General features: G+C 45.4%; 1 protein-coding gene across 1 annotated transcript; it reads left to right on the forward strand.

Moving 5' to 3' along the window:
- The first annotated feature begins 1,393 nt into the window (after positions 1–1,393).
- Positions 1,394–3,715, forward strand: RPS26 (ribosomal protein S26). Its single transcript, XM_082665553.1, has 4 exons — positions 1,394–1,611; positions 1,875–2,052; positions 3,151–3,281; positions 3,610–3,715. Exons 1-4 carry the CDS (start codon positions 1,609–1,611, stop codon positions 3,643–3,645), a joined length of 348 nt encoding a protein of 115 aa, XP_082521679.1. The 5' UTR covers positions 1,394–1,608; the 3' UTR covers positions 3,646–3,715.
- The last annotated feature ends 9,936 nt before the right edge of the window (positions 3,716–13,651 follow it).

Raw genomic sequence — 13,651 nt, forward strand, 5'->3', positions numbered from 1 at the left:
ATACAATATTGTCTGCTTTGTGTTTTCCATGAGACTATATTGAAGTGAAAACTGGAGATGCTTCCATCTAGAGTCTGTCATTTTCCATGACCCATTGAAACTAGCAAATTGAAACTCAAGACCATGAACATAGTTGTTTTGAAGCCAAAACTAAAGTTAGAAAATAAATTTTAACCCCAATAAAGTGGGTTACAAATTAACGGAAACCATAATGGATTGTGGGAGGGAGAGTGAATCTGGTGTATTCGGACTCTAGAATGACTCATGAATGAAGGGTCAGTCTCCATCTGTACCATCTTGGGTCTGAATGCTGGGAGGTCACCTTGACACCCAAATTTCTTCAATTTTGGAGACAAGTAGGTGGTTGGCTACCCATGAATAGCCAGTCCTGCTCAAGGCTAAAGACTCTCTGAAGGCTCTCCAGAGGTAAATGGAACTCAGAACAAAGTATGTTTCAGTAGGGGGCCAGATTCATCAATGAGTGGTGAAATCACCTTGGTGGGGATTGATCGACACTTATTAAAAGAAAATAGAACATAACAGTGCACCTTATGTCATAAGGGCATTGTTTCATGAAGTTTATGTTTCAGTTTTGTGTGTATGTACTGAGTACCAACGTAAAATATATTTCTACTAGGAGTCTGAGTCAAATCTCTTAAGTCACTAGTCCAGGCTATATATACCTCCATCCATTTGTTAGGTAAGAGACAACATAGTATAGTGGAGCCAGAACACCTCATACTAGCACGACGTGACTTCAGACAACCTCAATTTTAACCTCTCTACACCTCAGTTTTTCAATCTGTAAAGTAAGGACAATAATAGAACCTACCTTAAAGGCTTGTTGAGGGTTAAATGAGTTAATATTTATACAATGCTTACTACAGCGCCTAGCATTGAGCTATCGGGATCCAGGAATAAAAAAGCGAACGAGGAACAACCCTAGCACCAACGCACTTGTCCATGTCTCCTCGTTGTGAGGTTTTCTCCATATTGAAAGGAGGAATTAACAAAATGCTTTATTCCAGCCCCACCGCACGCCACCCCCGCCTTCTTCCATTTCTCAATCTAGCACCAAGTAACAGGACTGTCAGAGAAACGAGCCGAGAGCGTCCCCCGGTGGCATAGTGTCGCCTTCGGTCTCAGTGCTTGGGGCCCGGGGCCTGCCAACCTCGCACTACAACTCCCATCATGCATCTCTTGCCCTCCGGCCTCTAACTGGGAAGGCGACTTGCGGCCCTGCGCTGGGGAACTTCCCCGCCCAGCATCGCAAAAAAGGATAACTATAGCCGCCCAGAATTACTTCCGGGGTAGGGCGTCGCAAGGGTTGCTGGGAAACATATAACTCTAATTTTCTTCCGCCAACTGGTTAAATAGTCCCACCGTCACCGTGTGCCACGGAAAAAGAAACTCGAGAAACACCTTCCTGCCCTAAATTTCAGCGGAAACGCTGAATAATAAAGAAAATTTGAGTAAAGGGGATTTCCGTTCTTGGCGTGCTTCCAGTAGACGTCTAGGAGGAATCTCCCGGCGTGAGCGTAGGTATCTCGCGCTATATAGGAGAGTCGGCCCGAGGGCCGGGCCCTCTTTCGCCTCCTCGCTTCCAAGATGGTGAGTCCTATCTCGTGGGCAATGTGCGGGGTCGGGTGGAGGCTTGAGAGGAGCAGATTTGGGGACTGGGGGGGTTTGAAAACCTGGGCCACGGTGGAGGAGTGGAAAGAGCGTATGTTTGTTCCAGGCTTGGAGGAATTTGTGGAGGGACTGGATATCTGAGTGGCACTTTTCTGGGGGTTGCCGGCGCGGACTGTGGCTGGAAAGGAGATAGGCTGGGTAAGTTGCGCCTTCTTCCTAATGGGGTTTTCATTTTCACGCAGACCAAGAAAAGAAGGAACAATGGTCGTGCCAAAAAGGGCCGCGGCCACGTGCAGCCTATTCGCTGTACCAACTGTGCCCGTTGCGTGCCCAAGGATAAGGCCATTAAGAAGTTCGTCATTCGGAACATCGTAGAGGCCGCAGCCGTCAGGGACATTTCTGAAGCGAGTGTTTTCGATGGTGAGTGAGCTCCTGGAGCGCAAACTGTGCAAGTATCTTAATACCTAAAACCACTTCCTGCCTCCTCTCCCACCCCCCACCCCCCCCCCATCCGCAGGCTCTGTTCATTGGAGCGTGTCCAACAATTTTCTTGCACCTTTAGGATTGTTGTCGGTAGAAGAGAATGATATTTTTGCTATGTTGTTTGCCGTTTTGAGTCTTCTCTGGACAGAGGGGACTTTTGGTCGTACTGCACAATCTTTGAGCCTTATTTTGTGACTGTGTAGGGGATGAGATTCCAAAAGCACTTATAGTGTTTATCCTGTATCAAAAATTCGGGAGTACTAGCTGAAAACGTAAATGTAACAACTCTTGAATTGTTGACAAACATTTGAGTAGTTGTAGAAAGCAGTCTTTTGAAGACTTTTAAGAGTCAAAGCAGTCCAGTTTGGTCGACAAGGGTGATATTTGGAGCAATATGATGTTTTGATCGTTTCGTTTTCTTAAGATGAATTAACTTTTTTAGGCAACAGGAGTAGGCATTAGGGCTGATGCAATTGCTGAAGGAACTGGGTTTTTGGTGATATTACATCTGTGGTGTGGATTTAGTCCCTACGGTGACAGGGTCGCTCAGTAAGGGTATATTCATTTGTGGAACTGTGTTACATATATATGTATTTAGATACCAGAAACTGAACACTTGGCTTTGGGGATGAAATCTTGTAGATATGTCTGACAGACACTTAAGTGAGTTTACTTTTTTAAAAAATTTATTTATTATTCATTTTTGGCTGCATTGGGTCTTCGTTGCTGTGCGCCGCCTTCTCTAGTGGCGGCGAGCCGGCCTCTCATAGCGGTGGCTCCTCTTGTTGCGGAGCTCAGGCTCTAGAGCGCAGGCTCAACAGTTGTGGCGCACGGGCCTAGTTCCTCTGCGGCATGCAGGATCTTCTGGACCAGGGCTCGAACCCGTGTCCCCTGCATTGGCAGGCGGATTCTTAACCACTGCGCCACCAAGGAAGCCCATGAGTAAGTTTACTTTTGACTGATAGAATGAACAAGAAAGAACAGTGCAATGTGGTACCATACCTAACATCACACCTCTAATTTTTTGTTTCTTAGCCTATGTGCTTCCCAAGCTGTATGTGAAACTGCATTACTGCGTGAGTTGTGCCATTCACAGCAAGGTAGTCAGGAATCGTTCTCGGGAAGCCCGGAAGGACCGAACACCTCCACCCCGATTTAGACCTGCTGTGAGTATCTTAAAGGAGATGTGGAAGCCAGAGGGGTAATGGACAAAAGATAAGGAAGGACCCAAGGAATATCAAATTAAGATCTCTGCCTGTGGGTGGGATCAACTAAGTCTGTAAAGACCTACACCTAAACATTTGTTTAGAGACACTTTTGAAGAATAGCTGTAAGAATTTGTTACAGATTGAGTAGTGTAATCTTTTTCCACATTTATTCATGCTTTTATGGCCCAAATACATTGTTAGTGATGGGAGGGTAGTGGTCAGGTTCTTTGAGGGGGGACTCTTCCGTGCATGGTTTCTTAAAATTCTTCATTTCTTTATCTTCCAGGGTGCTGCCCCACGACCTCCACCAAAGCCCATGTAAGGAGCTAAGTTTTTAAAGACTAAAGAAATACTGTTCCCTGGAAAGACAATAAAGTGGAAATTATACTTTATATGGCATGTTGAGTATGTATTGTCAGGTGGAGGGGGGGTGTATGTCATAGAATTAATTACTTTTACCAAGTATTCAGTTGTGGAGTGCCACATGATGTTTTCATGGGGTGAGAAAGCTTATCCAGGTGAGTTAAACCTTTTGTATTTCTGCCTTTGGCCTCCCCAATTTGCATAACTGAAGGCTGGGGAGAGGAGTTAAGGCATCTGTGAATGTTAGATTAATTCAACCTCGCAAGTAGTTTAAGCTGGGGTCTTTAAAACAGGGAGGAACTAGCAGGGTAAGGAGTGTTATTGAATCAGGAAGTGATTTAGACTGAGGTGTGCATACCCCTGGTGGAGGACAGAAGACTTTATTTACTAGGAGCGGGTGACTTGGATAGCTTAAGGGGTCTGTATTCAGATTTATGTAGCTTAAAGGGTCTGTATTCAGATCCTTCATAAAATTCACCTGTCTACTGTGGTCTGCTGGTAAGCCAGTTCTCACCCAGCCTGCATCTTTCTATGGTACATTGCTCTATGGGGTGAAAATGTACAGGACACGAGGCGTTCCTAGAAATTTGTGGAAGTTCCAAGAGAGGACGTTTCCATGCAAAGTATGGGAAAAGGCTGTACCTAATTTTATCTGTGTGACAATGGTTCATTTGTTCCAGAATTCAGAAATTAGAAAGTTACCGGCTAGGGATATACAGTTGAACCTTGAACAACATGGGTTTAACTCTGTGGGTTGTACTGTTTTGTTTACAATAAACACATACTACACAGTCCACAGTTGTTTGAGTCCTCAGATGGTGAAAGCACAGGCAAATAAGAAGGGGTAACTCTAAAGTTATATAAGGATTTTTGACTGGGTGGTACCCCTAACCTATGTATTGTTCAGGGGTCAAATGTATGTTTATTTGAAAAATTCGTTTGGGAATGGATTGCTAAGGATTTTGCTGGTTAGGTTATGTGATTTTTTTCCCCCCTGAATTAAGCTAAACTAGGAGCTTGGAAGTTTTGATTAAAATACACATTGTTTGGGAATTCCCTGGCAGTCCAGTGGTTAGGACTTGATACCCTCACTGAGGGCCTGCATTCAATCCCTGGTCCAGGAACTAAAATCCCACATGCTGCACTGTGCAGCCAATAAAAAATAAAAAAAATAAACATTGTGGGAAACGGTTTGTTAAAACACTGAATGTAGGCAAGAGTCTCCATCCGTTGGGGAGACCCACAATATCTGTGCTTCTTCATTCCTCTACACTGTAATGACCCTGTTACACCAGGGATAAAACATTGGATAGAAAAAAAATAGGGTTCAAGGTGAAAATGAATGCTGAACCTGGTGGTCCTAAATCCCAGCTTGCTCAATAAAGCCAGATTCATGTAGTAAATCAGGATCATTTGCGTGCAGAGATTTCTCTTGCGATGTTTATAGGCACAGCTTATCCTTTTCTCAGGGTAGGTCTTAATTGGCTCTCCCATGAGTTTAAAAACTGATTTAAACTAAGAGCCTAAGAGCTAAGAATTGTTTTAGCTGTTTATCTATTGGTACTTGAGGATAATCCCAAACTAACTGATTTTGGAGTACTAGAAGTAACTCATAAAAGGGCTTTTTCCATGTGCTTCAGGTTCTAAAATAGCCCCATCCCACCTCCCAATCCACCAGTTACAAAGAACTCAAATGGTGTCTGATGGGCAACCAGGATATCCAATTTCTACATATGGGAAAGTTACCTCCTGTATAGACATCCATCTATCCCAGAAAAGAAAGCCACTTAAGTTGTCAGAAGTAGCCCACAGGTCAGTTTGAGTTTCTCAAGGTATTTGGACTGCAAGATCAGCAGCCTTCTCTGCTTAAGCTATCGTGGACTGATGTTCTAGTAGTTGATCACAGAAAAGATGATATAAACCTTTGAGCCCCTGCCTCCACCCCCCACCCTTCACCTCCAACTTAATTTATTGAACTGTTAGGAGGGGGAAAGTTAATTGCAGTCTCAGCACCTCCCTAACATTTCAGATGTGTTCTCCAGTCTCGATGTGTAAAGCCAGGTAGACCCCTCTGGGCTCTTCCAGGCATTGGCCCAATGTGCACCTGTGAGGTATTGGATTTCAGGTCAATTCCCTGTGGTCAAGATTCATTGAGAACCAAAGCAATCTTAGGAAAGAAAAATGGAGCTGGAGGAGTCAGGCTCCCTGACTTCAGACTATACTACAAAGCTATAGTAATCAAGACAGTATGGTACTGGCACAAAAACAAATACAGATCAATGGAACAGGATAGAAAGCCCAGAGATAAACCTATGTACATATGGTCACCTTATCTTTGACAAAGGAGGCAAGAATATACAGTGGAGAAAAGACAGCCTCTTCAATAAGTGGAGCTGGGAAAACTGGATAGCTACATGTAGAAGAATGAAATTAGAACACTTCCTTAAAACACTTCTGACACCATACACAGAAATAAACTCAAAATGGATTAAAGACCTAAATGTAAGGCTAGACACTGTAAACCTCTTAGAGGAAAACAGGCAGAACACTCTGACATAAATCACAGCAAGATCTTTTTCGACCCACCTCCGAGAGTAATGGAAATCAAAAAACAAATGGGACCTAATGAAACTTAATAGCTTTTGCACAGCAAAGGAAACCATAAACGACGAAAAGACAACCCTTGGAATGGGAGAAAATATTTGCAAACGAAGCAACTGACAAAGGATTAATCTCCAAAATATACAAGTATCTCATGCAGCTCAATATCAAAAAAACAACCCAATCCAAAAATGTTCGGAAGACCTAAGTAAACATTTCTCCAAAGAAGACATACAGATTGCCAACAAACTTGAAAAGATAACTCTATCACTAATGGTTAGACAAATGCAAATCAAAACCACAATGAGTTATCACCTCACACTGGTCAGAATAGCCATCAAAAAATCTACAAACAGTAAATGCTGGAGAGGGTGTGGAGAAAAGGGAACCCTCTTGCACTGTTGGTGGGAATGTAAATTGTTACAGCCACTATGGAGAACACTATGGAGGTTCCTTAAAAAACTAAAAGTAGAACTACCATGTGACCCAGCAATCCCACTACTGGGCATATACCCTGAGAAAACCATAATTCAAAAAGAGACATGCACCACAATGTTCATTGCAGCACTATTTAACAATAGCCAGGACATGGAAGCAGCCTAAGTGTCCATCGACAGATGAATGGATAAAGAAGATGTGGCACATAGTATACAATGGAATATTACTCTGCTATAAAAGGAAACGAAATTGAGTTATTTGTAGTGAGGTGGATGGACCTAGAGTCTGTCATACGGAGTGAAGTATGTCAGAAAGAGAAAAACAAGTACCGTATGCTGACGCACGTATATGGAATCTAATGAAACTACTGGTGAACCTAGTGGCAAGGCAGGAATAAAGACGTAGAGAACGGACTCAACGCAGTGGGGGAAGGGGAAGCTGGGATGAAGTAAGAGATGGCTAGTGGGAAGCTGCTGCATAACACAGGGAGATCAGCTGGATGCTTTGTGAAGACATAGAGGGGTCTTAGAGACCCCTCTAGGTCATAGAGAGGATGGGAGAGAGGCTCAAGAGGGAGGGGATATGGGGATATATGAATACTTACAGTTGATTCACTTTGTTGTACAACAGATACTAACACAACATAGTAAAGCAATTATACTCCAATAAAGACATTAAAAAAAATTCATTGAGGTCCTGAAACACCCTTTCCTTCAACCTCAATTCCTGGATTTTCACTTTTCTTTGCCTACCTCTCCATAGCTTAGCATGTATGAGGAAAAAATTATTCACTGCCTATCACACTATTTAGGTTAATGTGTTTTTTAGTTTACACATTTAGCTTATTTATTCTTTCAGTAACTGTTAGGTGTAGAGGGGTGTGCATTTCATATGCACTAACAAGCTAATAGGCCTCTCAACAGAGACTGAGCAATAGATGAAAGCATGGGCTAAAGTCTACTTTCATTTATTTGTTCAGTAAATACTAATTGCCCATGTGCTTGGCACTTTGCTTCTGAGTCCAGGTTGCCTATTAAAACAGAGGCGTCCAGGGACTTCCCTGGTGGTCCAGTGGTTAAGACTCCGCGTTTCCTCTGGGGGAGCACGGGTACCATCCTTGGTCAGGGAATGGCGAGGCCAAAGAAAAAACAAAACAGAGGCATCCGGTTAAGAACCTAAGAGAGCTGAGTCGCGCCTCTGACACATTGATCTGTGTGACCTTCGCTGAGTTACCTAACCTCTCTGTCTTCAATTTTCTAATCTTTAGGACAGTCATTCCTATATCATAGTATTTTGATGTAGTTTAAGTAATATAAAATATTTATTAAGTACCTACTATGTGCCAGACATTTCTAAGTGCTAAAGACATAAGCAGTGATCAAGTTCCTGGTCTCAGAGCTTTTTTTTTTTTTTTTTTTTTTTTTGCTGTACGCGGGCCTCTCACCATTGTGGCCTCTCCCGTTGCGGAGCACAGGCTCCGGACGCATAGGCTCAGCGGCCATGGCTCATGGGCCCAGCCGCTCCGCGGCATGTGGGATCTTCCCGGACCGGGGCACGAACCCGCGTCCCCTGCATCGGCAGGCGGACTCTCAACCACTGCGCCACCAGGGAAGCCCTCAGAGCTTTTTTAAAGAAAAAATTTTATTTATTTTTTGCTGCGTTGGGTCTTCGTTGCTGCGCGTGGGCTTTCTCTAGTTGCGGTGAGCGGAGGCTACTCTTCGTTGCGGTGCACAGGCTTCTCACTGCGGTGGCTTCTCTCGTTGAGGAGTACGGGCTCTAGGTGCGCAGGCTTCAGTAGTCGTGGCATGTGGGCTCAGTAGTTGTGGCTCGCGGGCTCTAGAGCTAAGGCTCAGTAGTTGTGGTGCACAGGCTTAGTTGCTCTGAGGCATGTGGGATCTTCCCGGACCAGGGCACGAACCCGTGTGCCCTGTGTTGGCAGGCGGATTCTCAACCACTGCTCCACCAGGGAAGCCCTTTTTTTTTTTTTTTTTTTTTTTTAAACAAGCTTTTATTGAGAAATATCTTCGACATTATTTTGGGAATTGTCCTCCTTCTCAAGAGTGTATCTGTCTTTGTCTCTCTCTCTCCCCCTTATAAATCTAAATGTTATTTCATCACTAAATGAAATATATTAATAAAAAATACAGAGAGGAACATATTTAATGAGCAGACTTTTAAAAGATGATTCATATTCAATAGATCTCTATGTAGGGAAGCCCTTTTTTTTGGTTTTTTTTTTTTGCGGTACGCGGGCCTCTCACTGTTGTGGCCTCTCCCGTTGCGGAGCACAGGCTCCGGACGCGCAGGCTCAGCGGCCATGGCTCACGGGCCTAGCCTCTCCGTGCATGTGGGATCTTCCCAGACCAGGGCATGAACCCGTGTCCCCTGCATCGGCCGGCGGACTCTCAACCACTGCGCCACCAGGGAAGTCCAGGAAGCCCTTTTTTTGCTTATTGATATCCAATTGTTGCAGCACTATTTGTTGAAAAGACTATCCCTTCTTTATTGCATTTCTTTGCACTTTTGTCAAAAATCAATTCACTATATATTTGTAGGACTATTTCTGGACTCTTTTCTCTTCCATTGATCTATTTGTCTGTCTTTATGCCAGTACCATATTATCTTGACCACTGAGGCTTTATAATAAGTGCTCCCTCAGGTTGTACTCCTGGCTAATTCCTTCTCATCTTTGGCCCTCAGCCAAGACCACATTACTCTTAGAAGCCCTCTCTGACACCTCCAAACAAGAGTTGCTGCTCCTTTCTGCTCTCCCATTGCACCTATCCCAGCATTGGTCTCCCTTTATGGTTACTGATGGTTTGTCTCCCTTTCCATATAGATCGTAAGCTCTTTGAGGACACCACCTCCAGGGGTCCCAGAAGCACTGTTTGAAAAATATTGGAAACAAAACAAAACGAAACCCCACACACAAATGCTATAATTGCAGAATAGCTCCAAAAGCAAAGAATGTGACACTGAAGAAACCAAACCGTTGGCTATTAGGAAGTATCATCATGTAACCATGTAATGGGAATAATTCCTCTGCTGATGTTAAGAAGGAGACTGAGAGTGCAAATACATAAGGTGCAAAAATGCTGGTATTGAAAACCGAGCATAGAAAAGTTGAGGACCCTTATTTTAACCACCTAGAATGGCCAGTGGGGACAGAGGCTTAGAATCTGCTGCCCAGATCCTCTGAGGACTTTCCCTTCCAGCCCCTCTGTTCCACTGGAGCGGGTACGCGGGCCTCTCACTGTTGTAGCCTCTTCCGTTGCGGAGCACAGGCTCCAGATGCGCAGGCTCAGCGGCCATGGCTCACGGGCCCAGCCGCTCCACGGCATGTGGGATCTTCCCAGACCGGGGCACGAACCTGTGTCCCCTGCCTCGGCAGGCGGACTCTCAACCACTGCGCCACCAGGGAAGCCCCTAGGTGCTTTTACCTCCCAACTCTGGCATAGTTCAAATGTACCTTGCCTTCTGTATGAAGGTCATGATTTTCTGGTTACTCCTGCTCTCCCATTTCTAATCTTTTTTTTTTAACATCTTTATAGAGGTATAAAGATATAATTATATATCTTTATATATAAGATATAATTGCTTTACATTGTTATGTTAGTTGCTGCTGTATTACAAAGTCAATCAGCTATATGTATGCATATATCCCCTCCCTCTTGCATCTCCCTCCCACCCTCCCTATCCCACTCCTCTAGGTGGTCACAAAGCACCTGAGTTGATCTCCCTGTGCTATGCGGCTGCTTCCTACTACCTGTTTTACATTTGGTAGTGTATATATGTCAATGCCACCCTCTCACTTCGTCCCAGCTTACCCTTTCCCCTCCCTGTGTCCTCAAGTCCACTCTCTACATCTGCGTCTTTATTCCTGTCCTGCCCCTAGGTTCTAATATTTAAACACAATAAATTGCGAAGCCCAGATTTGGACCTATCCAATTCCAAATTCTGCCTTCTTTATCCTTCGCTGAGCTGTCTCCTAAAGCGAAAGTGCCAATCTATGTATTTCTTTTTTTAAAACATTTATTTATTTATTTTTGTCTGCGTTTGGGTCTCTGTTGCGGAGCATGGGCTTTAGGTACGCGGGCTTCAGTAGTTGTGGCTCGCGGGCTCTAGAGCGCAGACTCAGTAGTTGTGGTGCACGGGCTTAGTTGCTCCGCAGCATGTGGGATCTTCCCGGACTAGGGCTGAAACCTGCATCTCCTGCATTGGCAGGCAGATTCTTAACCACTGCACCACCAGGGAAATTCTGTGTATGTATTTTGAGCAGCACCTATCCCCAGCAAAAGAATCAACATCAGTTACTTCTGTGGGACAGTCCCTCCTAAGTTAACTCAGGAGACCAAAGTATAAAACTGAGGGTTGTTTAATCAAAACAGGATTAGGGCTGAAGTAGTAATTTGCCCCTCTCTACTCTAGGGACAATTTTATCTAGGAAAAATCGTTTCTGTATAAACACAGCACACCCTCTATTACTCTATAAGCAGGATACCTTCCTACTAACCTTTCTAAATTGTCATTTAAAAAAACAAAAATGAATTTGCAAAAAAAAAGCATTTGCTGTGTTTGTACATGGAACAGTTCTGGAGGATTCTCAAGAAACGGTAGCAGTGGTTGCCTCCAGGCTGTGGACACTGGTCCAAGCCATCATCGCCTCTCACCTAGATTACAGCAGTGACCTCATAACTGGTCCTCTTGCCCCTACTCTCACCCCTTATAGTTGATTCACTACACAGCAACAAGACTTGATTATTTAGACAAATAAACCCAATCCTGTCACTCCCCGACTCAAATCCTTCTAATAAGCTTCGTTCTGCAATTAAAGTAAAATCCCAGCTCCGTGCTGTGAATGTGAGCCTCTGCATGATGTGGCTCCTCGCTTCTTCTCTGACCGCCTGCCCAGGACCCTCTCTGCTCCAGCCACATGGACCTCCTTCTTTCTGTTCCTCAGACACTCCAAGCTCATTCCTACCTCAGGGCCTGTGCTCTTGCGGGTTGCTCTGCCGGGAATGCTCTTCCTTCAGATCAACCACAACTGGTCCTTCTTGTCACTCAAGGCTTGGTGCACATGTCACCCGACAGAATCCCCCTCTGAGGATTCTGTCTAAAGAAGCCCCTCCCCAGGCACACCAGTGGTCACTTCCCCAGTGCCTTGTTTTGTTTATGTCATGCCACTTACTACTGCAGTTATTTCTTGAGTTGTCTGTTGACTGTCTACCCTCCCTAGAATGTAAGCTCCTTGAGGGCAGAGGCCTTATCTCGTTTTACTACTGTTTACTTAGTGTTTAGAACAGTGCATGGCACTGAATCAATGAATGATGTCTGAGGTCACATAGGAAGGTTTCAGGTCGTGGACTGTTTTGTTAGTTCCCACGGTTGCTGTAACAAATTACCACAAAGCTTGAAACAACACAGATTTATTATCTTACAGTTCTAGATGTCAAAAGTATGAAATGGGGGCTTCCCTGGTGGCGCAGTGGTTAAGAATCTGCCTGCCAATGCAGGGGACATGGGTTCGAGCCCTGGTCCAGGAAGATCCCACATGCCGTGGAGCAACTAAACCTGTGCACCACAACTACTGAGCCTGCGCTCTAGAGCCCAGGAGCCACAACTACTGAAGCCCGTGCTCTGCAACAAGAGAAACCACCACAATGAGAAGCCCGCGCACCGCAACGAAGAGTAGGCCCCACTCACTGCAACTAGAGAAAGCTCGCATGCAGCAACGAAGACCCAACGCAGCCAAAAAATTTTTTTTAAATTTAAAAAAACAGGGCTTCCCTGGTGATGCAGTGGTTGAGAGTACGCCTGCTGATGCAGGGGACACGGGTTTGTGCCCCGGTCTGGGAAGATCCCACATGCTCCGGAGCGGCTGGGCCCGTGAGCCATGGCCGCTGAGCCTGCGTGTCCGGAGCCTGTGCTCCACAACGGGAGAGGCCACAACAGTGAGAGGCCCGCGTACCACACACACACACAAAAAAACAATTAAACAATAAACAAAAAACACAATTAGAACAAGGGAGGGACTTCCCTGTTGGTCCAGTGAGTAAGACTCTGCGCTCCCCATGCAGAGGGCCTGGTTCGATCCCTGGTCAGGGAAATAGATCCCACATGCATGCTGCAACTGAGAGTCCGCATGCTGCAACGAAGATCCCACGTGCCACAACTAAGACCTGGCACGGCCTAAATAAATAAATATTTTAAAAAGAAAAACAAGGGAATGACCCTGGCATAAACTACGTGGTCCAGAGGACTGACTGCAGTGAGAAGGACTCTGGGATCTCCCCTCTGCTCAGGACACGTGGCTGTCATTCTAGCTGAAGGCTTTTCTCAAACTGACCCCTTTAAACATAGGCAGTTCATTGTATGTGAATTATGCCCCAATAAAGCTGTTTAAGAAGAAATGTCTTTCTCCATAAAGAGACCATCTGGACCAATCCCATCATATCTCCCCTTCCTTCCTTCCTTCCTTCCTTCCTTCCTTCCTTCCTTCCTTCCTTTCTCCCTCCCTCCCTCCCTCCCTCTTTCCCTCCCTCTCTCTCTCCCTTCCCTCCTTCCTTCCTTCCTCCCTCCCTCTCTCCCTTCCCTCCTTCCTTCCTTCCTCCCTCCCTGCCTCATTCCCTCCCTCTCTCTCTCCCTTCCTTCCTTCCTTCCTTCCTCCCTCCCTCCCTCTTTGGCTCCCTCCCTCTCTCCCTCTCTCCCTCCCTCCCTCTCTCCCTTCCCTCCTTCCTTCCTTCCTCCCTCCCTCTCTCCCTTCCCTCCTTCCTTCCTTCCTCCCTCCCTGCCTCATTCCCTCCCTCTCTCTCCCTTCCTTCCTTCCTTCCTTCCTCCCTCCCTCCCTCCCTCTCTCCCTTCCTTCCCTCCTTCCTTCCTTCCTCCCTCTCTCCCTTCTTTCCTTCCTTCCTCCCTCCCTCTCTCCC

Source organism: Grampus griseus (assembly GCF_964374135.1).
Source record: "Grampus griseus genome assembly, chromosome: 11".
Classification (NCBI taxonomy): Eukaryota; Metazoa; Chordata; class Mammalia; order Artiodactyla; family Delphinidae; genus Grampus; species Grampus griseus.